Source organism: Vipera berus (assembly GCF_964194415.1).
Source record: "Vipera berus genome assembly, chromosome: 4".
Lineage (NCBI taxonomy): Eukaryota > Metazoa > Chordata > Lepidosauria > Squamata > Viperidae > Vipera > Vipera berus.
The window spans coordinates 94,048,448-94,073,805 of NC_138206.1; the positions used below are offsets into that span (position 1 = coordinate 94,048,448).

Genomic DNA, 25,358 nt, shown 5'->3' on the forward strand with positions numbered 1-25,358 from the left:
CAATTCTAATTTTAAGAGTATCTGAATTGGAGATTAATTGGAGATTTTCCACATGCAAAATTTGCATTCAGGTTAATTACACAAGGAACTACAAATGTAAATGAGGCATTATATTTGTTATATCCCCTTTATCAATATTGTTGAAATAAAGGTCAAATATCTACCTTGAAAAGGTTAAAAAAATCAATGGGAAGTATTTGTTTATGTGACCATAGGCAGATTTACATTATCTACACTTTTGGCACCCAATTCTGGTAACACATTGATCTCGCTTGCAGTTTTTAAAAAATGGAGTGTTAACAAATGTTAAGGATCTGATTTGCATTGCAACTTCAAAAGAGGAAATCAGCAGCATATTGTCCACTTCTAACCTGTGAGTTGCCAAGTGCAGCCACTGTAATTTAAATGCTTTCTTGCAAGCTAAACAGACTATTTTGTCTGCATGCTTATGTGTGGAGAGAAAGAATGCACACGTATGAACACCCAAATGGGGTTACTGGTTTCATCTGTACCTCCCAGTCTCCAGACTGGCTTGAATAAAGGGAATCAAGTTTATTATAGACCTTCTTGCAACAGAGAAGTGAAGCAGAAACAGGCCTTATCTCTAGGGACAGCTCCTTCCACGGCTCCACGATTATTTCTGCTAACCATTTCGATCTTTAAATCTACTACAGTGGTTCATTTCCCGCTTTCTGTAACTTTCACAGAATAGCCAGTTAGTGCTGTTTATCCCTGTCCTCCTGCCACCTAAGTCACTCTGCAGGAATCTGACAAATGAGCATGTTCCAAGGGCCAGAAATGCCCCTTCTCTTGCAAAAGCTAGAAATTGCCCATCTGTTTAATCCTGCGAGTGAGCACTCTTGAATTCAGAACTGTGTAGAACAGTGTTTTTCAAATTTGGCAATTTAAGATGTGTGTAGAGGAAGAAAAAAAAATAGCTGCCATTGTCCTAGATGAGGAGAGAGGACCAAGTACAGCGTACATTAAATATCACCAGAGGAAAAAAATGAAGCACAAGAGTGTTTAATTTTATTCATTCTGAAATGAGTCTGCCTCCAAAGCTGCTGAAGACCTTTCCGCCACATCAAGAGGGTAACCCTCCTTCATTGATAGTTACGGGGATAAGCACCATTTGCAGCAATAAATCCTATATGAAATGGAAATTACTTCTGAGCTGAGATTTATATATTATGGCAGAAAAGTACTTCCAGTTTGTTTATGCTCATTTATCCCTTGCTAAGGGATTAACTGCATTATAGTAGAAGAAATCACAGAGCCACTAAAACACAATTTCTGTATGGCCACAAGTTGTACAAAGCTAGATCTGACAGAACCACCAGTGAAAATTAAGTTCAAAAGTGATGGTGCACACTAGCAATAGAAAAGTGTACTTTTTTCCCTTTTGCTTTATATGACTGGATTTGGCTACACAGAACCAGAAGCCCTAATACATATGCAAATACTATTTTGGGTACCCAGAAAGTTTCCTGAATTTGATTTTTTTTTACATTTTTTAAATTAAAATTATGGGAAACTGGCATGCTGAAGAACAAGTGTCTTTACTTGACATCTTTATTTTCAAGAATGCTTCTAAGCTCTAAATGGGCCCCATCGAAATAGGAAAAAAGCTTATCGTGTGACGGGATGCATCCTTGTGGAGCTGACCTTATAACCAGTTGCTTTGTAAGGTTCCATCACCGGGACAACTATTTTCTGAATGAATACAGCAACCCCAAATCCATTTTGAAGGAAAGTTTGCAGTGCAATGCAAATGTTCTTATCAATTCAAGATGTTGGGGTCTCCTGTTCTATTAATGAACATGTCTTGAGATACTGGTTAGAGAAAGGTTTTGCTTAATCCCTTGTGACATCCACATGGAAATAAATATCTTAACTGAACACTATTGTACGCTGGTACTGGCAGTTGATGGAATAAATGAATTCTTATTTTTCTGCAGGGAGAAATGAAAATAACTGCAGTAATGAGGCAAGTAAATGCAGCTTAAAAAGGAAACACAAGCTGAATGCCATATCAGCGAGTTGTGTTGGGGGTCTCCCGATACTCCCATGTTACACCTCTGCTCTGTGAGCTGCATTGGCTTCCAGTTGCCCTCTGGGTGAGATTCAAGGTGCTGGTGATGACCTATAAAGCCCTACATGGCATGGGTCCAGATTACCTACGGGAGCACCTGCTGCCGGCGTCAACTTCCCTCCGTCCAGTGCGCTCCCACAGAGAGGGCCTCCTCAGGGTGCCACAGGGTCAGAGAATGTCGACTGGTGACCCCCAGGGGGAGGGCGTTCTCTGTGGGCGCGCCAGACCTTTGGAACCGCTTACCGGTTGAGCTCCGGATGGCTCCCGACCTTCGCTCCTTCCGATGTGATCTAAAAACTTATTTATTCGAACAAGCCGGCCTGGTCTGATGGGTTTGGGGTTTTAACATTGATTTTAACTAATTTATTGCATCGGGCACAATTATTTAATGTTTTTTTAACTTTTGTATCTTGTATTTTTGATATTTATTGCCCTGTACACCGCCCTGAGTCCTTTGAGAGAAGGGCGGTATATAAATCAAATAAATATAAATATAAATATATCACAGATTCATTAGCCAAGTCAGGATGAACAAACTCACTACATTTATTTCAATCTGTCATTTTTATTTCCTCAAAAGAAACTCCTACAGCTTCAGAAAATTTCAAATGTAATCTTTATACACTAGTGAACAACATAAAAAACAGGCAAATTTAATGTAATTATTCATCTGAGCCGTCTGAAAAATTGGACATTTGGTTTCCCTACAAATTTAATTTAAATGTTTACCTTTCCCATCTCTCAGCTCTAATATCATGGTTTCAATTTTATGGGAGAATTCTGGTACATGTTAATTGAAAATACTGTATGGTTAACATCTTCTTTTGTCAAGACTTTGCTATGACTTCAACAACACAGGGAATCCATTCCACTTTATGGGTCTAACACTCACAAATGAAGCATCTTGAATGGTTGACTTGCTTCTCATCCTTTTGTACCTCAAATAATTTCAGATTGTATAATGGAGCAGATATGAGAAATATAGGGTTTAGACACAATGTGCCTGTCCTACTGCAGATTCCCTCCAACATGCAAGAAATAAAAATTTGTACTGGGTGGTTTAGATGTGGATGCTAGGCATATAAAACTTATTTGTATAACATAACATCCTAGTCACTTACACAGACAGGAAGAATAATTATTGAATTATAACAGCAATTTTCTGGATGCAGGAGTACAATATGGGATCTGCTTCAGGCAGATTCTCATTTTGAAATATTTTTGGTTCCAGAGAAACTGGTTCTTTTTAGAGACAATTCAACAATTCAGAAAGAAAAATTATGCCAATCTCTATAATTGGAAGAAAGGCTGAGGCCCACAGGTACTTTCTTCCCTGCTGTCCTATTCTTCCACATATAGCAGATCTATCCCTCACCCATACTTCCAAGTAGCACAACTTGTACCTTAATTTTTTTAATGAGCTGTGCTCTGAACTTTGATAGAACCAAAGAAGAGAAGACTCTTAATATAAAGAAAACAAATGTTCTGAGGTAGAAATCTCAGTGCACTGAAATGTTAACCATAAGCACTGAATTTATACAGAGCAATTTCCTGCTTGCCAAAGAAAGTTAGCATTAAATAGTGGTTAACTACTGTACCTTGTAACAAACCCCAATAGCAACTGTCCGTATACAAAGAGGAGTGCTAATTTAGCACTAGAGAGTATATACTAAGGCTTAAGTTGTCCACATATATACTTTGGAACAAGCTCCACTGACTTGTTGGACATTATTTCTGAGTAAATATGCATAGTAGCAGACTGTTAATCATTCAAGTAAAAACCAATTATATTCCATCTTTTTTTTGCAATCTTTTAAAAACAATTACTATGAGATGAAACTGCTGAAATCAAAATATTTAGTTCAATCATACTAAATTAAGCTTTTTATTCAGTAAAACTAACAGGATACATTTAGGGCAGCTGAATGCTCTTGGATGGTTCTATAGCCTTTATTGCAAGGATGTTAAGAATAAATTGCTACTGAGCTTTGAACTATCTTCTCTCTTATGTTGCAGTCTACTGTGAGCTGAGTGATCTTATTGTGCAATTAAGGTTAATACTTCACTTTTCATTTTTGAACCACTTCAATGCTGGTGATTTTCCCCCCTAAAAATACGTCCACATGTAAGTAGTATGTTACAAGATGATTTTTAATGCTAGTATAAAAGCATGAAGGGCACTTTCTATTATCCACAATCGCTGTGCAAAGACTGAGGGATCTACGCAAAAGCTGCTCGTGGTGAGCCGTTTCTAAAACATTCCCTCTTTTGTAATATAACCTGCTGAACTCCCAATTCCAGGTATGCCTGATTTCTCCACAAATGATTTGGTTTTATGTTCTAAACTAGCACTGAATAATAGATGAAGCTTTAATATGTTCAGCTAAACATGCCATGATTTACAGCTTCTTGGTGCTACTTTAAAACAAAAACTAGCAATGCATTTCCAACCCCCCACTTTCAAGAAGGAACAAAAATTAGTGTCTTTATAGACCAAGGAGTCAAAGGCAATTTGCATGCAGTCTCTGCTCAAAGACGGCACTTATCAAAAGTGGCATACTAAGTGCACAGAACTGAACCTCGGCAATTATTGCAAGAACAAAACAAATTAATTCTTGCAAATCAAATTAGGAAGCTGAGATGGTGGAAGAATATTGTAATACAAGCCACCAAAGTACTTTAAAATCCCATTTATTTCAATGGGAGACCTTCACATATAATTTTCCTTCCATTGAAATTAGTTAGTGCAGGCCACGAGCCTTTAAATACTTACCTCGAATATGCTTTTCCAAAAGGCAACTGAACTATATTTTCCTTGAGGAAGACGACATTTTGCTTCTCAACCAAGAAGCTTCATCATTTCTGACCGAATGGGAGGGGGGGGGGAAATGAAGGATATTTATTTGCAGTCATCTGGTTGTTAACACTCTTGTAGAGCCACCGAGTCTCAGAGCGTACTCTCAGAGAGAATGCTAAAAACCAGATGACTGCAAAGAAACATGATCCTTCCATCTTCTCCCCAACATCCTTCATGGCATGGGTCCGGATTACCTACGGCAACACCTGCGGCCGGCGTCAACGTCCCTCCGTCCAGTGCGCTCCCACAGAGAGGGCCTCCTCAGGGTGCCGCCGATCAAAGAATGCCGATTGGTGACCCCCAGGGGGAGAGCGTTCTCTGTGGGCGCGCCAGACCTTTGGAACAGCTTACCGGTTGAGCTCCGGATGGCCCCCGACCTTCGCTCCTTCCGGCGCGATCTCAAAACTTTCTTTTTCGAACAAGCTGGCCTGGTCTGACGGGATGGGGTTGGGTTTTTATAAATAGTTTTAATTGTAATATGTATTAATTTTAAGGGCATAATGTTTAATGGCTTTTTAATTTTTGTATAATATTTTTATTGTGTATTGCCCTGTTCACCGCCCTGAGTCCTTCGGGAGAAGGGCGGTATAGAAATCAAATTATTAAATATTAAATTAAATTAAAATCTCCCCAACACTCAGTCAGAATTGATGAAGCTTCTTACATGAGAAGCAAAACTCATCTTCCTTAAGGAAAAAACATCATCTAGTTGCCTTTTGGAAAAGTACCTTTGAGACAAGTATGACCTAGATGACTGAGAATATCCACGTAAGTACTTACTAGAAAATAAGCATGGGGCTTATGAATCCACAGTTGGTTTATCTTTATGTTGCCTATCAAATGAGTATTTTTTGCTACTGGTAATTATTGCTCAAAAACCAACCTGTAAGATAGAACAGAGGAAATACTTTCAGTTTTGTTTTATTATAACATCTGCAACTACAACTTGTTCAGCCCAAAATAAGGAAAAGAAAAAAAATCCAAACCCGTTAAAAATACCTACACTTTTTATTTTAAAAAATAAAAACTACCTAGTATACCATTACTGCTAACAGCACTTGAAAAGGGATGCATTGTACAAGGATATCCTACTGCAATTTTCATGGCTGCCAGACTTGTTCTTTTTCCTCTTCTGCTGCTTTGGTCTTAGGTTTCAAAAAGTTTATTAAAGGCTGTTCCAATTTCTAAAACCATGTCAGAAGCTGTCATAGACCGTCCAAATTTCTGAAAGGCTTGGTTGTTGCACTGCCTTGTAAGTGAACATGCTCCAAATGCAGCCACTAGAAAGGGATTTTGACTAAAATAGAAACAAGAATCCCAATTAAATCTGAAATGAGCATGACTATCAGAAGCACAAACAAACCAACAAATCTTTGCTAGTTCTTAGGCCAGTACAAACAGGCAGAAAGAGCAATGAAAGCAATAATAATGATGGATCCCATTTGCCCACCAGATCAGAGTTAAAAGATGCTAAATATCCCAGACCTGTATGTCCAACTGTGGACTAAAATGCAAGTAACAATAAAAACATCCTGAACCAGGTGAGGATTTCTCAAAGGGAAAAGGACTAAAATTGATAAAGTAGCATAAGAAAAAAACAAGTATAAAATTAATGTATTTTACCAGTGTTATGTTCAGTTCATGTCTGATGAATTTTGCAAACAGTTGCACCAAACATTGCAATATTAGCCATGATGCTGGATCTATTCAGCTGCTAATAGAAATTTATTTATTTGCTTATCTATCAAATTTAGAAACCGCCTATTTTTCTCACAGAGCAGCTGTAAATTGGGCATATGCTGAATTGTTCTATAAAGGTACCCATCAATCAAGAGAAGCTGATCAGGATGCATAACATGCCTTACCCATTTGTTTTTTCTGGTCCCGCAAGAAAGGCCCAGTGGGCTAAGACTCCAAGGGACCCAGAGAGGATGTCTCCTTGTCCCCCACACCTCCTGCTGCTTCCTTCATGGCTACATACAAGCACTGTAATACAAAAAAGGAAAGGAACTGAAAATAATCCTTATTGAACAGAGTTGTGGGAGAACAGAAAAAATGTAGATATGAAGTATAGCAAGCAAGTGTATCTTTAATTGCAAAGTTCATTTTTAAGTATGACCAGAACTGAATTTAACCAATTTGTTAACAGAAACTATTTTATGTTATCTATCTATTTTATAAGATTAATATTTAAACACTGTTATGTGCACATGGACTCAGAACTACATTTCGCTGAACAGGCATAGGACTGTCTTTTTTCCTATTACATATTTATTTTTGCATTATTACATTAACTTCAAAGGTTTAAGACAAGGACCTCTTTAGCGACAGCAATTTTTATTTAATAATTTCACTGTACATTTACATTATCAAATAGCTCTGATGGCCAATCTATGTATATTTTAAAATCATAGAATATGATTTTGACCAATGACTAGCAAAATAACTGCTAGTACTCCCTTAATATATTAAATGCATGCACCTGCATTTGGTTTTATCTTCCCATACCATCTACCTAATAGGGACGCGGTGGCTCAGTGGGTTAGTACGCTGAGCTTGTCGATCAGGTTGGCAGTTTGGCGGGTCAAATCCCAAGTGCCACGTAACAGAGTGAGCGCCTGTTACTTGTCCCAGCTTCTGCCAACCTAACAGTTCGAAAGCACGTAAAAATGCAAGTAGAAAAATAGGGACCACTATGGTGGGAAGGTAACAGCGTTCCGTGTGCCTCTGGCGTCTAGTCATGCCGGCCACATGACCACGGAGACATCCTCGGACAAGCGCTGGCTCTTCGGCTTTGAAACGGAGATGAGCACCGGCCCTTAGAGTTGGAAACGACTAGCACACATGTGCGGGGGAACCTTTACCTTTACCATCTACCCATATTGGAAAACAATGTTTAACTTATAAAAATATTTGCTTTGTGTTTCTTTCATATACCTTTTTCTCCATCTGAAATGAGGTCTCGTTCGCCTTTCTGAACAATTGTCAAATTCCCCAAGGCTTGGCTGAGTCTTAACAGACATCCATGATAATCACTGTTATCTACAGGGTCTCTAAGCTAGAAAGGAGCAAAGGGAGAACTCATACAGAATTAATTGCAGCAAGTAATGAAGAATTCATCATACTATTTTTAAACTTTTATGTTATGAAATGTTAGCTGCCTGCTCAACTATAGTCTCTATTAGCCATACAACAGATGTTGCCATATTTGTAACAAGTCTTACTATATCTCACTTGATCTGTTCACAAGCTATCTGCACTTATTTATGCAAAAGTGAATGGAGATATGTAAAAGAAGGGGTACAAAAATCCACTCAAAGCAGATCCCAGATCTTAGAAGGGTTTGCTTTGGAAAGTTTTAACTTGTGTAATGTTAAAAAAATACTAGAATGAAGCTTTCTCTTTAAGACACAAGCAATGATTTCAAAACATAAGTCATTCTCAAGCAAGAGACAGTTACATTTGACCTTGATGAGATGATGCTTTTCATGTAGAAAAGTATGAAGAAGTGTTGGAAGATTGACCAAACTACTTGAAGATGGATGGTAACTTAGTTTTTTTTATCCTATTGCACAAAATGAGGCGTGCATGAAGCCATCTTGTCTAAATCCTTCTCAAACTCAAACCTAGCCTAGCTAGCTAGACTTGTGATCTATAGTTAGATCTCAGTCACTGAGTTGCCTCAGTTACTGTTCAAAGTTACAATGGTGGTGAAAAATAATTTTACAACCAATGACCACATTTATGACTGAACAGCATCCCTCAGTCTGTGTGATCACCATTATAGCCAGCACACATTGTCCTGTGCTTGACCTCTGCTGGCACCACTGCACTGCTTTCAATGAGAATTCTCAATTGTGTGCCTACCTACTCTCTTGTAATCCCTTCCTTTTCAATAAATCTAAATACAAATATTAATTCCCTTCTTGCTAATTATCCAGTGCCCAGATGAATGTTCCAAAGGGCAGGGGAATGGGAAAAGAAAAGCACAGTCACAGACACATGATTTCCCATTTAATGTCAGGCTTTGCTTAACAACATATCTGCCCATCCCAATTATGGTCACTAAACAAAGACTACCTGTACATATAGGGACTGTAGTTATCTGTAGCTAGACAAATATTTTTATTTTTATTTTAATTCCATTTATATCCCGCCCTTCTCCGAAGACTCAGGGCGGCTTACAAGCTTAGCAGTAGCCTTCATTCTATGTATATGCCTGCTTATTAGGGCTTTCACACACACCCCAAGCGGCATTATTACAAAGTCAGCTTAATTGCCCCCAACAATCTGGGTCCTCATTTTACCTACCTCGGAAGGATGGAAGGCTGAGTCAACCTTGAGCCTGGTGGGATGCGAACCTGCACTAATTGCAGGCAGCTGGTGTTACTTAAGGAGGCATTAGCCCACTGCTCCACCAAATAAACTACAAATACATATGATTTTGTCAAAAACTGCCTTTTTAATGTTCACTACATAGACACCATACATACTGTAGATACGTAGGTTAAGGTGGGCAGCCTAATCTGTTTATTAAATTAGGAAGCAACCTTGAGATTAAATGTCACCTTCTCTGGGTGTCATTGCAGCATGGTGAACTCTTATCCCCCCCCAATCTGGTTGAGAGCCTAGAAATTTATGCTTTAAAAAGCTTAAACTGGGCTAAAATCACAAAGCCTATTTGATTAATTACTGAAGTTCTACATTAGTAAATGTAATTTGGGTTTGCAGTGTCTTCCCTCATGGAAATGTAACTAAGAACCGTATGGACTCACCATAGCTTCATAGAGTCTGCTAAATTCCATAGCATTTGGAGTAAGAATAGCTCGAGGATAACCCTGAATAAGAGACGGCTGTTGGGCAATGAGCCATAAACCATCCTGCATGAGGCAATAGGAAGAAATATTTAATGATAAGTTCAAAATCATTTAAACAAATTAATAAAATTAACATACTTACAGCGTCAATCACAATAGGAATTCCTTTGACCTTGGATTTTTCTATAATGCCCTATTTATATATAAAAAAAACAAACTGTAAATTAAATATCGTAACATTGCAACAGGAAAATGTAATTCTTTTTTCCTTTTGCAAAAAGTAATACATTTTGAATAAAAGGCAACTTCAACATTTTAAATAAAATGTTTATTTTAAATAAAATAAAACAGAATAAAATTCAAACCATTCCAAATAATAAAACACCTCTTCTAAAAAGCACAAATGCTCTATATCACATTTATTACTCTTGCCATTTTCCTCTTTCGCTTCCACAATAATATTTTCACCAAAAAATATGTTCACATATAGTTTCACATTCATTTAGTGAATCTATTGAAGACTTCCCACACATTTAAAAGCACATATTAAAAATGCATGCAAAGCCAATACAAATAAGCTTTTTAGGATAAAAGGAGCCTTGGTGGAGCAGTGGGCTAATGCCTCCTTAAGTAACACTAGCTGCCTGCAATTAGTGCAGGTTCGAGTCCCACCAGGCTCAAGGTTGACTCAGCCTTCCATCCTTCCGAGGTAGGTAAAATGAGGACCCAGATTGTTGGGGGCAATTAAGCTGACTTTGTAATAATGCCGCTTGGGGTGTGTGTGTAAAAGCCCTAATAAGCAGGCATATACATAGAATGAAGGCTACTGCTAAGCTTGTAAGCCGCCCTGAGTCTTCGGAGAAGGGCGGGATATAAATGGAATTAAAATAAAAATAAAATAAAAATAAAAGCAAACTGTAAAAAATCCAACCATAATAATCCCATTCAGTAGAAGAGAATGTATGTGTAGCTCATTACCTAAGTAGGTAACACCATCAGTGTGAGTGAGTGTGGGATTTGCTCCCTGTTTATATACAGCAGGTTTCCCTGTCAATTTTGGTGGTATTATTTTCAACTTGGTAGTCCCTTTATTAGGGTATTGTTTGCTGCTTGACTGCTTGCCTGTTGTTAATCCTTGCTTATCTGGGGGTTGCCTGCTGAAGGGGATGTGTTCTGGTTTCCTTCTTAGCTTTATTATTTCTTGAATGTGTGTAAATATATTGCTTACTGTTCATGGATATGTTCTACTACTCTTCCGCCTACCTATCTTACCTACACAGTGACTATTAAAGTTCTTACACTGAAAAAAATGGCTTATTGGGAATTGTTAAAGGTGTTTTTTTTTCTTCAAAGAGCAGTTGGATTGTTTTTTTCTTCGAGGGAAGAAGAAGAAAACATTTCACTTCTCATCCAAAAAGCTTCATCAGTTCTGATGGGGGGAGGAGAGAATGGAAGGGTAGGTTCTGATAGGATGATGGTAGGGGGTGGGGGGAGAGGATGGAAGGATTGTATTTCCTTGCAGTCACCTGGTCATTAGCACTCATTGAGAGCTGTTAAGGCCACCTGGGGGGTTATGTGGATTTTGCTGTCTTCTAAAGAGTGATCGAAGGCTTCTGCCTTAGTGAAACAAACCACATGGGAATTTTTTCTCCTTTCAAGAAAAGCTCAAGAGGATTTTCAACCAATCCAAAATACATGTACACTTTAAACCCAAGAAACACTAAAGAAGAAGCTTGTCCATTCCAAGGATGAAACACAAATTAAGCAATGTGATATACAGACAATACAGTGCAGTGAGGCATTTGCAGATCTGTACATTGGTGAAACAAAACAACCACTTCACAAGTGCATGGCACAACAAAGGAGATCAAACCCATCAGGACAAGATTCAGTGGCCCAACTGCATTTGAAAGAGAAAGGTCACTCTTTTGAAGACAGCAAAGTCCACATTTTGGATAGAGAGGATCATTGGTTTGAAAGTAGGGTAAAAGAATCCATCTATGTTAGAATTGAACACCCCTCCCTCAATGGGGGAGGGCTAATAAGACACCACCCATCTCTAGTTTACAATGCAGCTCTTGCAGCAGTTTCAAGAAGATTTCACAACCAATCACACCCTGATTCAGGTGACCCTAAGGGCATAAAACCCAAGTGGCCTCAACAGCTCTCAGAGAGTGATTACAATCAGATGACTGCAAAAAATTACAATCCTTCCATCCCCACCCACCATCCTATCAGAACGTATCTTTCCATCCCCTCACCATCCAGTCTCAATTGTCAGTACCTATCCTTCCATTGCCCCCTGCTGTCAGAACCGAGGAAGCTTCTTGATTGAGAAGTGAAACATTTTCTTTTCTTCCTCAAGGAAAAAATCAGTTCCGTTTTTTTAGTTCTTCTTCAACAATTCCAAATAAAGTCACTTTCCACATGTTGCAATTCTTGTAGTGCCATGATACAGGCATTTGCAATCTTAAGCAACAGGTGTTACTATAAGTTTATTAAATGGAATCTATGCGAAGGCAAACTTTATTTTGGCATTCATTCTTTCCCAACAAAAGTGTGTCAGAAAAATACATTCAAAATAAATACCTAACACTGTACCTTGCACATGGATACAAAGGCAGAGAGGAGTAAAATATCACGTATATTTTATAGAAACCATTATCTATGAATTGGTCCCCAGAAATTAGCCAAAGCCATCTGTAACAACTTTTTGTACGTGCTTGCAGGAGCCACAAATAAATACAGGATGTTTTAACGATTTCTATTTAAATTATTTTGCTTTTATAACTTGCAAGCCATGCAGCATTGTTTACATTTCTGAAATGGCATAAAGCATAAATAATAATAAAGCTGACGTTCTCTTTTTTAAAAATAATAATAGTATCCAGGCAATGTACCAGCAATACCTTAAGAAGTCCAAGTTACCTTGGCATGTTCAAGTAGTATATCATCTCTTCCCAGTCCTGGTCCAATGACAACTGAGTGAAGTCGTGGTAACCAGCTTTCTACCTCACGCACAGCATCAGGGCTATCACTGAAAAGAAACATCAAACTATGCAAATAAAAAACAATCTTCCAGTTTACCACTATAGCACTTTTCTTTCTATGCATCTACTAGAAGGATATATAGAAATTTTCCTGAAAACACAGATCATCACATTCATATGATTAAAAAAAGTTAACATCCAGCTACTTTTGAAAAACAATTGGGATAGAGGGATATCAATTTATTGCTATGGATAAAGCATGATGCATTGCAATTGAACGAAGAGGGGTGGGGGGAATACCCTCTGTATCTCGTAAGAGCAGTTCCCAATATTACATTTGTAAAGAACTGTGTTCTTATTTTTGCATGAAAACTGAACTCTTCACAGTAGGTTTCACAATTTAAGGTGCAGGTTATCACCTATGAAGTTCTTTACAGCAAAGGACCTTGTTATCTGAGAGACAAGCTGCTTCCTGACCCATCCCTCAGTGCCATCTCACGGGACTGTTTAGCCACTCCCCATCCCCAATGTCCTCCCCCATCCCCAAGTTCATATAATATTTACAATGTAAGACGTATGCATTTAGATTCACTTAGTGACCAATCGCAGGCAATGGGTTCCATAAAATATCTTGGTGCTCTTGAAATTTTCAGGCACTGCTGAATATTTTGCTTTAACAAATAGTGTGGGGGGGAGGGGAGGGGACCTAACTTTCAGTTGGAACTCAGCCTCAACAAAAATCCAAGTAGTGCTAGGCTTGAATATTGAGCATCACTCTTTGTGGGAGAAAAGAAAAGAGGTACCCTTTTCTGGGTATCCTTTTTGCAGGGTTTAACACAGAATTTCTCAAACTTGGCAACTTTAAGAGGTGTGGATAAACTCCCACAATTCTCCAGCCAGCCAGGGCACTGGCACGCTGCAAGCTGGTCTTTACATTTTAAAATTATTAAGTTTGAGAAACAATTTGAAATGACTTCAGAGCGCAGCAATTTCTGAAGCAATCAAATGCCTACATGCCTTTTAAAGAAACTCTATGAAAGGAAAAAAAAGGTATCTCAATATGATTTTCTGAAATGATCCTAGTTTCAAGCAAGATAAAACTTACTATAATTCAAAATGAAAAAATGCATGTGACACATAAAGAACACTTGCATAAATAGTTTTGAATATTATCCTGTTAATTCTAGGGACACTGATCTCATCTGAAGATACTCTACTCTTTAGACAGATGCAAAAGGCAATGGCTTGTATGATGATATGAACATATCACTAAAAATTATGATTGGAATTAACTTTCTTCAGTTAAAACCCTAAGTTATACAGCAGCTGGCTAAGCATGTGTTTTTTTTTTCATGTCCAAAGAAAGACAAAATACTTACAGAACTGGATGAACTATAAGCTCTGGACTGTAAGATTTTATTACAGTTGCTGCATCTTTGGTACAAAATACATGTGATAGGTCTGCCCCCTAAAAAAAATGCACACGTTTTCAATCATTAGTAACATTTATTTAAAATTTCTCAAAGTTACATTTTTTCTCTTTTGATTTCATGCTGAAATTCAACATTCTCAGGTTTCCCTTTCCTTTTTATTCCCCAATATTAAATATAAGAAGTAAATCTCACTAACTTTAATTAAAAAAACCTGTTCCAGATTAGAAATAAACATACTTTCCATATTTAAAAGCCAATACTTAAAACTCTCTTACTTTATTAATAATAAAATAATATATTCAAGTTAGGTGTAAATATACAAGGACAGTTTCTTCCTATGAAGTTTACAATGCAGCCAATAAAAAAAATGAAACAACTCATTATGAATATAGGTAGTCCTCAATTTATAACCACAATTGAGCCCAAAATTTATATTGTTAAGCAAGACAGTTGTTAAGTGAATTTTGCCCCATTTTACAATCTTTCTTGCCACCGTTGTTAGGTGAATCGCTGCAGTTGTTAAATTAGTAACCCAGTTGTTAAGTGAATCTGGCTTGCCCATTGACTTTGCTTGTCAGGTCGGAAAAGTTGATCACACGATCCCAGAACACTACAAATGTCATAAATATGACATCGCTGCCAAGTGTCTGAAATTTGATCATGGACCATGAGGATGCTGCAATAGTTATAAGTGTGAAAAAAGTCACTTTTTTCAAAGTTGTTAACTTTGGAACAGTCATTAAATTAACTGTCGTAAATCAAGCATCCAAAGATGATCCAGTTATATGACTGCTCTGAGTTAATTAATAACTAAATCCAATACATTTACCCCTCCTGTGCATGGTGTTTTATATAAATGTCAGCTTTCTTCTTCTTCTTCTTGGCATAGTGCCCTAGGAACACTTGCCAAATTTCTGAAGTAACAAATCAGGGCCAAAACTTTAGAAAGGAGTAGAATTTGGAACACAACAGGTTAGGATACCCAGTTCATCTTGAATAAATTAAATTTTCCAATCCATCAAGAAATTCAGGCTTCATTTATGATTAAGGAGCAGCTTTAGTAATTACTATTTCCAAAATTTCTAATACCATTGTACACACTACGTAACCAATATCTACGTCTGATAATGGATGGATATTAAAATTTACACATGCAATGACCTACATATAGTTACTATCAATACACTAAAATCTCAGTTTCCTGAATAAATTAGACATTTCACCAATACAAAACTATCATTTTTTTCTAGTATTGGGAACAGGGTACAGCACATTTTTAAATAGTCCAATTGTGTTTAACTGTGGAATAAACAACAGTATCTTTAATTGTACTCAACGCAAATGTAAAAAGAAACATACCACTTTGAGAGCAGAAATTGCAGCAAAATATGGTGCTCCTGTATACCTGCATATAAAAAAATCCAGGAAATATATACTTTACTAAAAATATGACCAATGAACTTATATCACAAGGAAAAGTTGTGATATATATAGCAACATCACTTCACTTTATCAGCATATTTCTACTGATACTTTCTTAACATTAACATTTTTGTCAAATATACTAAATCTAACATTGCACTGCCTTTTCACACAACTATTATCATTGTACAATATGCAGTTATTCTAAAGGATTTATACTCACTTTTGAACTTCAGATGTAGAATGTGACAAGAACACCCTAAATCACTGATTATCATATATATTTACACACAAAATAGAAACTTTAATTCATAAAAGTTCATGTACCATACAATTTTAAACTAAAAATTTAGTGAATTTTAATATTTAATACTTTCCACTTTTCTGTACTATCACAAAAATATTTCTGCATTTTATTCCTTAACAGTATTGCTTTTTATGACAGATACTAATTTATATACTAAATTGTGGAATTGCAGTCAGATGACTTAAAGATCCAAATGAAGCTCTCACTGTTCAGTAGGCTAACACTATATTAATTATAAATAAGATACACATTTATCACCCTAATTTGCTAATGATGAAAATGGAGTCATTTTCCAACAGTGCAGAAATATGGCAGCGATCAAGACAATGTATTTTTTCTGTCACTTTCTCCAGATCAATACATAACACTCAATTAAAGCAGTAACCTTTCTAGTTAGAATTAAGCTACATTTGCAACATATTGCTTGATAGTAATAGCTATTTGTAACACACAAAAGATATACCTTGATATACCTCTAATGCCTAAAGCATGAATTTCCTGTGACATCCTAACTGAAGATTAACACAGTCTATGCCCCAAGTATGTAATAGTAATATGTGTTGTTTTATTTGAAGACTACTACTTCCATGCAAGAAAAAAAAATGTAAAATTGAAAAATAATTTTCTGTAGAAATGGCACAAAAATGGTACAAGAATAATAATAAAATTGGAAGGGATCTTGGAGGTCATCTAGCCCAACCCCCTGCTCAGACAGGAAATCCTATACCAGACATGTCAAACACAAGGCCCGGGGGCCGGATCTGGCCCGCGAAGTGGTTTCATGCAGCCCGCGAAGCCATACTGGAAACAGTGAGGGAATGGCCCCCACTGCCTTGGCCCTGGCCCAGAGACCCTCCTTCTGCCAGAGACCCTCAGATCTGTCCCACTCCTGCCCAGGCCCCTATAGGCACACTTGATGCGAACGATGTAGAGCTGGCCACGCCCACCCAGTAGGCCATGCCCACCCTGGCCATACCCACCTGTCCCCCTGAGGGCAACCGCAATGCTGATGCGGCCCTCAATGAAATTGATTTTGACACCCCTGTCCTATACCATTTCAGACAAATGGTGGTCCGTTCTCTTCTTTAAAACTTCCAGTGTTGGAACATTCACAGCTTCTGGAGGCAGGTTGTTCCACTGATTAATTGTTTTAACTGTCAGGAAATTTTTCCTTAGTTTTAGGTTGCTTAATTGGGTTACAATAGGTTACAATAATTGGTATGAAAGTGATACAAGTAAAAAACAAAGATAAACAGTAATGTCACAAAGATAAACAGTAATGTCTGAGACAGTATAGTAACAATACATATTTGTACATTTTTATTTAACTTACTCTTGACATCCTCCAACAATTCCTATTCGTCCATCTTGGCCTTTATGTTTTTTGGCAGTTAAAGGTGGAATAACATTTCGCACCAATTGAAATATATTTTCCATTTCCTTTATGGAATGTGTTTTGTGAACTGAAAAAGATCTCTCTATAACTGAAAAAATAAGGAAATATAAATATTACAAATATAAACTTTTAAGATTAATATGTTTAACGTATGTATTCACAGATAAGAATTTTTTTCTAAAGAAATTGCCCTGTTAAAACATATTTGTATTGTAAATATATTTTAACAACCCAAATTCCACATAATCTTATTCACAAACAACAGTATACAATGTACGTTTTTGTTTATCATGTCTGAATAAACCACACTTACCCCCACCCGCCCAATCATCAACCTTCTAACAGATATAAAAACATGTCTAGTTTGGCAAATCAATTATTTTAGTCTTCCACATCTAGGCATCAGTTTTCCAATTCCCTACTTGGGTATGGTCACACATACTTGGAAGCACAAGAAATCTCTTAAGAAAACACATATATTTTATTCTGAGATATCCCACTCACTATGAAACCAAGGTGTGCAAAATGTACTGAATTCTCTAAACATATTGATCTAAGTGTTTCATATTGAACAATCAAGTTCCTGTTTGTTTTTTTCAACTTGTCTATTAACGATTTCCAAGAGGTATGTAATATATTGGGAGAAAATTCTAATGAGAAAAAATGGAGATGTCTTAACTGTAACATTATAAGTAGCTCCAGGCAGTTGATTTTACTGATTTTACATAAATCAATTTTTTTAACCAAGTTTTACTTGTTGCATGCCAACCACCTGAAATAACATCTGTCGCTCAGGAGAAACAAGACTAACCAGATGTACTGTATGTATTGACTTCTATCTTATGCATGAGACTGCAAAGAGAAAATGCTACAACTGACGAAAAACATATTGCTTCAGAATGAAAAGATGCCAAGAGATAGATACTAATTCAATTATGTTCACAAATCATGCTAACTTTTCTTGTGTTGAATAAGTAATGATGGTCTGGTTCACATGTGAACTAGTGAACCTGTGAAATGAGTTGGGTGGAAAGAACAACTGGCCCAAAGTCATCCAGCTGAGTTTCATGCCTAAGGAAGGATTAGAAGTCTACTTTCCAGGCCAGTATCTTAATCACTACACCAAACTGGTATTAATTTTATACTGCACTTGTACAATGAAGCTTACTAAGCAATCATAAAGCATTCTACAAGTTCAGAATGAAACTCTGAATCTTAATGGAGGCTCCAATCAGGGTTGAACTGTGGAGCCCTCTAGGTTTGTTTGTTTGCTTGCAGACATTTCAGTACCCAACTAGGTAACATCATCAGTGCAAATTAGTGTGGGGTGTGCTCCCTGTTCACCCCACAGAAACTGGCAGCGCAAGTGACTGTATATAAACAGTGAGTAAAACTCACACCGAGTTAGTGCCTAGTATCAAGGTACTGAAACATCTGAAAGCAAGTAACAAAAATTAAACAACAAGGACTCCACAATTAATGGAGGCTCAAAATTTATTTATATCAAATACATAGAGCTGGATTCAGTTGCAGTTACCTCTAGTCCTGAAGAACATCGGCACAGTGAGCTATGTGAGTTGTTCTAAAACCAGTTTTCAAACTCTGTTCCATAGCAGGTTGGAATAAGATGATAAGAAACTTGTGCACTGCCAAAAATCTTCTAGACCTCTATGGGTGGAAATATTAAGCATATCCTAACATGCACAATTTCCAAGGGTAACAACTAAATACAATAGGATTTGCAAGCATTCTTTTCATGTTTCCTCAATTCAGTCTCCAGCAAACCCTGTGATATACAAGGTGCCACAGCAAATGTGCTGGGGGAGTGGGTGGGAATGCCTGACACTGCAGGATACAAATTCCATATTCCCCTACTTAAAACTTTGCTCATTGTATTACTGTGCAACTATGCAAAACCTATTGTGCATGAAGACGGCTTTAAGAGCATCTTAATAGCTGCTTTAGAATGTAAATTTAGTACTGTAACCAGGAAGTGCTTTCACAGTTACCTAACATAACTGTGCAGTTCTTCCAGCACTAATAACCACATTTGGCTGGAAGTTTATAAGAAACAATTAATCTGAAAGATTTTAATGCTTAATGAAGTTGCAAAGCCCTCAAATGAAGAATATGATATTTGGGGCAGGCAGAACTGGGGAAGATTAGTGAAAGTAATGTAGTAAAGGGAAGCAGTGCTATTGTCTGCTATTGCCAGGTATTGCTATTTATAAACAAGAAACATTCTTCTCCTATTTAGTATTAGGGAGGGTTGATGACACCCTCCTTTCTGCTATAAGCCATGATTTTTTTAAAGTTTTAAACAAGTCACTTTTTAATAGGTCACTGTATTCTGCAATTATTTATACAGTAAGCTTGTGGTTTTTAAGTAGTTAATTTTGATTCTAATGAAAATTTTACATTATTTTAAATATTTAATTCCAGAAGCTTATGAGCATTAGATATCTACCTACATGGATTTTACTATCTATATATATATAATCTCATTTTAAACATCTAAAATAATAACTTATTGTTCTACATCTTTAAAAATGCTGAACTATATGAGCTACACATTACAATGCTGTATTCCAAAGCAATGCTCAAGAAAAGCATAACTTTAAATAAACTCCATGTCTACAGAAATATTTTTATTAGCTGAACACAATTCATTTTTTAAAACAAACCTCAGAATACCAAGTATAATTTCACTGATTTTTAGAAAGATGCACAACTAAGTGCACAAAACTTATTAGTAGATCCATGTGTCAAAAATGCAAGAGAATGAAGTACCTATGGGTGGAGATAATGTTGCTGTCATAGAATTATAGTTAAAATTTTCTCCATAGGATCGGTGATTTGATCTTTGTGAAGGATTACTTGGTACAAACTGGGACCTTTGTGATACTGTGGAAGAGATTCCTGCTAACATCTGTCCCAACATCTGCAACATCTGGAGCTCCCTGGCATGCTCTGCTTCACGTCGTTTGTCTTCAATTTTAAGTCGCTGTTCTTCATACTTATAAAACTTCTCTTCAGTATCCATACTTTGTTGTAAAAACTTTTCCATCATTTTGTCCAGTGTTAAATTTGCATGTCGCTTTTTTGATCTTTTAGCCTGAGATAATAATGGTGGTGCATTGGTGTGAGCATTAATTTGTTTAAAACCTAAAAACAAAAGCAAGCTAATTTTAATAGTTTAAAGAATAGAAGTAATAAAAAGTACCCCTAAAATTTCATATTCACCTATGTACCATTCTAGTAAATATTCATTACAGTATAATACCTTGTGGGCTATAATCAACTCTAATGTATTCTTCATAGAAATTAACTGAGTATAGTCCATAAAATGTTACCCCATAATCAATCAGTCTTTCATATTCTGCAAGGGTGTACTGATTTTGAGGCAAATCTCTAAAAAACATATATGCTTATTTTAATCACAATATTAGTAATTCAGGTGGTTTACAACACAACTCTAATAGCACTTCTATTGCATTTAATTATCATCAGCTTAATTTCCTACTTTTAGAGATATATTACAAGGAATGTAACTATACATGTTGTCTTTGATATAAGTTCTGTGTAAAAAAACAGTGTGAACTACCAGACCTAAGCCTGTCAATTTATGAAGCCAGAATTAGGCAAAATAAAAAACACAGAGTAGAACACCACTGTTGCTTTCTATGAATAATTTTCTAAAAATGTTTGCAGAAAATAACATTGGTAAATATACAATACTGCTCCTTTTACACAGAATTTGTATAAAAGGCCTATCAAAAATTAGCTTGAGGGGTAAATGGGTATTAAAACTCTTTGTACCCTTCAATAAAAGAAATGGATAAAAAGTTCATTGGTATCCCAAGATATGTCTGATTTCTTCATGGATAAATAAATGTGACAGTATCCTCAGGAATATGAAGTGTATTGTTTAGAGAATTCAAAACAGATATTTCCAAGGTCTTACATCATTTTTTGACTCCCTGCTGTTGCTGGGTAATATTTTAATATGCAGTTAGCATGTGCAGAACAAGGATTCTTTCTGGTTAAATTAAATGAAGCAGTTATAATATGGTTAATAGGAATTAATTTTAAAATAAAGTGCAGTTACTACAACAAATGAAATTTACTAATGTTAACCAGCCTCTATCTAGGAGGATAATTCAAACTTTATCTGAATGGATCTGCTCTAAGTTGTGTATGATTAGGTAAGACTCCTTATATTCTAGACCAGATTTCTTCAACATATTGCACCATATCTATTATCTCTCTCAATGAGATGGTGAAAACAGAAATCCAACTCATTTGGGAATGATAGCTTGGAAATGCTAATTTAATCAAGAACTGGAGAGAAAGGTGACAGCTGTGCTGAAACTTTTTCTTAAGATCTCTGATAGACAAAGGTGGAACTAAGAATGTAACAGAGAAAATATGATTTTTATGGTGTGCAATCTTTGAGATATTCACTTTTAAGCCAGCCAAACACAGCACAACAGAGCAACACTGCTCTAAATGGAAATCCACAATGACCTATATATGCCCATTTATATATAACCTGTGTATGTGTGTATACACACACACACAGAGGTTATACATAAATGGATATATATATGTGTGTGTGTATGTATGTATGTATGTATGTATGTATGTATGTATATATATATATATATATATATATGTGTGTGTGTGTGTGTGTGTGTGTGTGTGTGTGTGTACATATATGTGTGTGTGTGTGTGTGTGTGTGTGTGTGTGTGTGTGTGTGTGTGTGTGTGTGTAAAAAACCCAATACATGCCCATGCAATGCAAGTTTCTGGGCAAAGAGCAAAAGATTGCAGCCTCAGTTTCCAGGCAGCAAATACAAGAGTGAGGTACAAGACCTTAACTAAGGTAGGAGAAGCATCTCACCCACAACCAACTAGGCACTGGCTGGAAAGATGAGGAGTACAAGTCAAAGATAGATCCTTCGCCCTCCCCCTCCCCTTTTTAGTACAGTAACTCACTTTCGGCGGGTGGCAGCGGGATGGCGAAGGGGGGACATTCCACTTTGATGGTGTGGTCGCCATAAGAAGAACACTCGCCCGAGTCGTCCTGGAAGTTGTCCCGCGGGGAAGACCCCGTGTCGTCTTCCTCCTTGTCGTCGTCGTCGTCGTGCTCCTCCGCGTCCGCCTGGCGGCTGTTGCGGAGGCCGCTCTGTCTGGCGGAAGGGGGCGCGGCGAGCACCATGGCGGGTTGGTGGTGGCTTTCATCTCCGGCCGCCGTCGCCGCCACCACCATCACCTCCGCTGGGGTCAGAGGCCGCTCGGCAACTCCGTGCCCGCCTTGCCGGCAGCTGAGAATGCGATCCATCTCGTCGTAGTATTTGCAGATCTTGCGGGCGTGCCCGTTCTTCTTGAGTCCTTCGCGGGCCTGGTAGTACTGGCGCTTGAGGCCCTTGATGCGGATGCGGCACTGCTCCGGGGTGCGTTCGAAGCCCAGCTCGGCCAGGCGGCAGGCAACGTCCCGGTACACATGGCTGTTGCGAAAGTTGCCGTCCAGCGCGCTCTGCACGTCCGCCTCCCCCCAGATCTCCAACAGCGCCCGCGTCTCCAGGTCCGACCAAAGGAAGCCCCGCGTGTTGGTGATCATCCTCCTGCCCGCCCAGCCGGGGGCCGCAATGGCCGGGCCCGCCCGGGCAGGGAGGCGAGGAGCGCGGCCGGCCGGCAGAGAAACGGGCGGGGGAGTGGGAGGGGGCGGCGGGGACCGCGAGCGAGAAGGGGGGATCAACGCCCACCGCGCCGCCCGGCCACTCCACCCTCTGCGCGGCTTGCCGGCGGCGGCAGAGAGCCCGGCGCTGCGCCGGGCTCCCTCCTCATCCCTTCGCGGCCGCCCCCGCCCCCGCCCGTTCGGCCCCGAGCAAAACTTTCCCCACGCCGCCGGGCTGCAGCCGGACCCCGCCGTCGCTGCTTCGGTGGAAGTGGCTGGCGCAGGCCTGGCCTTTCAGCCGCCGATGCGGTGGCCGCTCCCTCGCCTCGGGGCCGGGCAGCGGGAGCTGGGCAGCGGTGGCGGTGGCGGCACTTGAAGAGCCGATTGGCGATTCATAGCCTCACTTGCCCGGCGGCTTCGGAGATGGCCCGGCGGAGACGGTATGAGCTCGGCGCCGAAGAGAAGCCCTGAGCCGGCCTCCTCCTCCTCCTCCTCCCCCGCTCCGGAGGGCCCAAGGCAGCCCAGCGTCACCGCGCATTGCACTCGGTCCCCCTCCCCTCCGTGCGCGCACACCAGTCAGTCACCAAGTTCACGCACAAAGCGGCGGAGACTCAGGGGTCACAACTTCAACTGAGAAGAGGGAGGGGGCGAAGACAATGCACCTCGCGCGCGGCCTCGCCCCCCCTGCATCCCCCAAACAGGGTGGCTCCCTCGGGATCTGAGCCCTACGCCGGTAAGGAAGAAAATGGAATTTCGGACCCAGATCCACGCAGAAGCCCGTAGCGGCCCCGACCAGACTTCCTTCCTGCAAATAAAAGAGGCGTGCGTGTGCGGCCACAGAAGAAAAGAAAACAATACAGATACCCCCCCCCCCAACGTGCCCCAAACAAGGTCGAATAGCTCCAAAAGAAAACACATGCCATTTAGATACATGACAGTTTTCCGAATAAAATGTGTATTTTATCTTTGCGGCCTCTTTTCATCAGGACCTCTTATAAGAACCACACACCGTACAAAATACTGCCTCCTTGAAAAATACGTATAGAATTGCTTACAATTCAGTGAACAAGTCACCACTGAAGTAGTCAGGCATGTGTGCCAAATCCTAAATTTTGTTTTACAAAGCAGGTTGGCCGAGGCCGCAGAACACATTAAAACCAAATGCAAACAATACATATTCTGGTTTGAAGTGTTATGCAAACCGAACGATTGATCTCCTGCGAATTTGCCACGCCTCCGCCGAAAGCAGTTTTAGAGATACTGCATCTGGCTTCTCTAACCATTGAATATTCCTGATTGCACATAAATTATTCGGGGTAAGCGACACTAGAAAACATCGGAAACATCTAAAATGTGGTCTACCCCTTGAAAAGCCAATTCACTATCTGCGAAATGGCATATAGCATAATATTCAATACAGCAAATCCAGACACAGGTACCAAAAAACACGCCTAAAGTAAGACCAAGATAAATTTAATCCCACTGCAGACTGTTACTGAGCGGTCCTTTCGTGATCTCGAAACAAACGGATCGATTTTACTTTGTAACTTCAAGTTAGCATTTTGAGTGTGACTTAAGGCCAGTAACTTTTTTTTGCTGTAAAAATTTCTCCGCGATTTTGCAGAGAAAACATTGTGGCGAACGTCAATGCCTTTACTTTTTTTACTATGCCCTTAAACATGCCCCAAATTAATCCACTTCTCACCAAATCGGCGTACTCTGCTGTAACCCTGCAATCTATATACTGCTGAGTAATCATCATTGAACTCAGCGGCTCTTCCTTCTGAGTAAATACAAGGTTTCAAAGCAAGTTTCTTTCGCCCCCCTCCTTTCTTTTAAAGGTGTTCTATAAAGCAAGAGAGGTGAGATAGAGACAGTTCGAGAATGCGTGCTGTACAGACAACCTCAAATACAGTACGACTCCAGGTGACTAAATGGAAGCAGGCGGTGTTTTTGGCGTGCTATGCATTGCTTACAGCAGCCGACACGTAAAGGTACGCCTTACCCACGTGAGATAAACACTCCAAAGACGCTTCATACCTTTTCCATATTGCAGCCAGAATATAATCAGTGCCGAGGCCAACGCAACGGTTACATAAGCGCCCCTTCCCCAAATCATTGCCGCGGAGAAAAGCGCCAAGTGTGCAGGGTCCTCTTTAGCTATTCCGCGCCCCCGCCAGTTTGCTGGCTCTGCGCTCCCCTCCTTACCTCGCCACCAAGCGGGGCTCGCGCCACCTCCTGCCAACCACACCAGCGAACGGCTGGCACAAACCATCGGCGCTCCTTCCGGGTGGACAGCCCAGCCGCGGCAATGGGAACTTACAGGCCGCCCTCTTCCCGCCCTCTCCTTCCGCGGGAGCACCG

General features: G+C 39.2%; 1 protein-coding gene across 2 annotated transcripts; it reads right to left on the reverse strand.

Moving 5' to 3' along the window:
- Positions 1 to 1,125: 1,125 nt before the first annotated feature.
- On the reverse strand, positions 1,126 to 24,986 carry NAXD (NAD(P)HX dehydratase). 2 transcript variants are annotated; one of them, XR_014026352.1, is made up of 12 exons: positions 22,313 to 24,986; positions 20,105 to 20,479; positions 17,252 to 17,402; positions 15,549 to 15,594; positions 14,136 to 14,224; positions 12,695 to 12,803; positions 9,909 to 9,959; positions 9,725 to 9,829; positions 7,887 to 8,007; positions 6,815 to 6,935; positions 5,730 to 6,246; positions 1,126 to 1,147 (listed from the first exon to the last, which is right to left on the reverse strand). XR_014026352.1 is itself a non-coding variant. In XM_081327147.1 (11 exons), exons 1-11 carry the CDS (start codon positions 22,935 to 22,937, stop codon positions 6,096 to 6,098), a joined length of 1,944 nt encoding a protein of 647 aa, XP_081183273.1. In that variant the 5' UTR covers positions 22,938 to 24,986; the 3' UTR covers positions 5,219 to 6,095. The 2 variants fall into 2 exon arrangements, 1 of the variants encoding a protein (XP_081183273.1); XM_081327147.1 differs by lacking the exon at positions 1,126 to 1,147 and having other exon boundaries at positions 5,219 to 6,246.
- Positions 24,987 to 25,358: the final 372 nt, after the last annotated feature.

What these genes read in the sequence shown, in the direction of transcription:
- NAXD (XM_081327147.1), bottom strand. Translation starts at nt 22,937, where the DNA reads ATGATCACCAACACGCGGGGCTTCCTTTGGTCGGACCTGGAGACGCGG. An exon ending in ATTGTTGGAGGATGTCAAGA is followed by an intron (nt 15,595 to 17,251) that starts GTAAGTTAAATA and finishes TTTTATATGCAG; the next exon opens with GTATACAGGAGCACCATATT. An exon ending in CAATTTCTGCTCTCAAAGTG is followed by an intron (nt 14,225 to 15,548) that starts GTATGTTTCTTT and finishes CATTTTTTTTAG; the next exon opens with GGGGCAGACCTATCACATGT.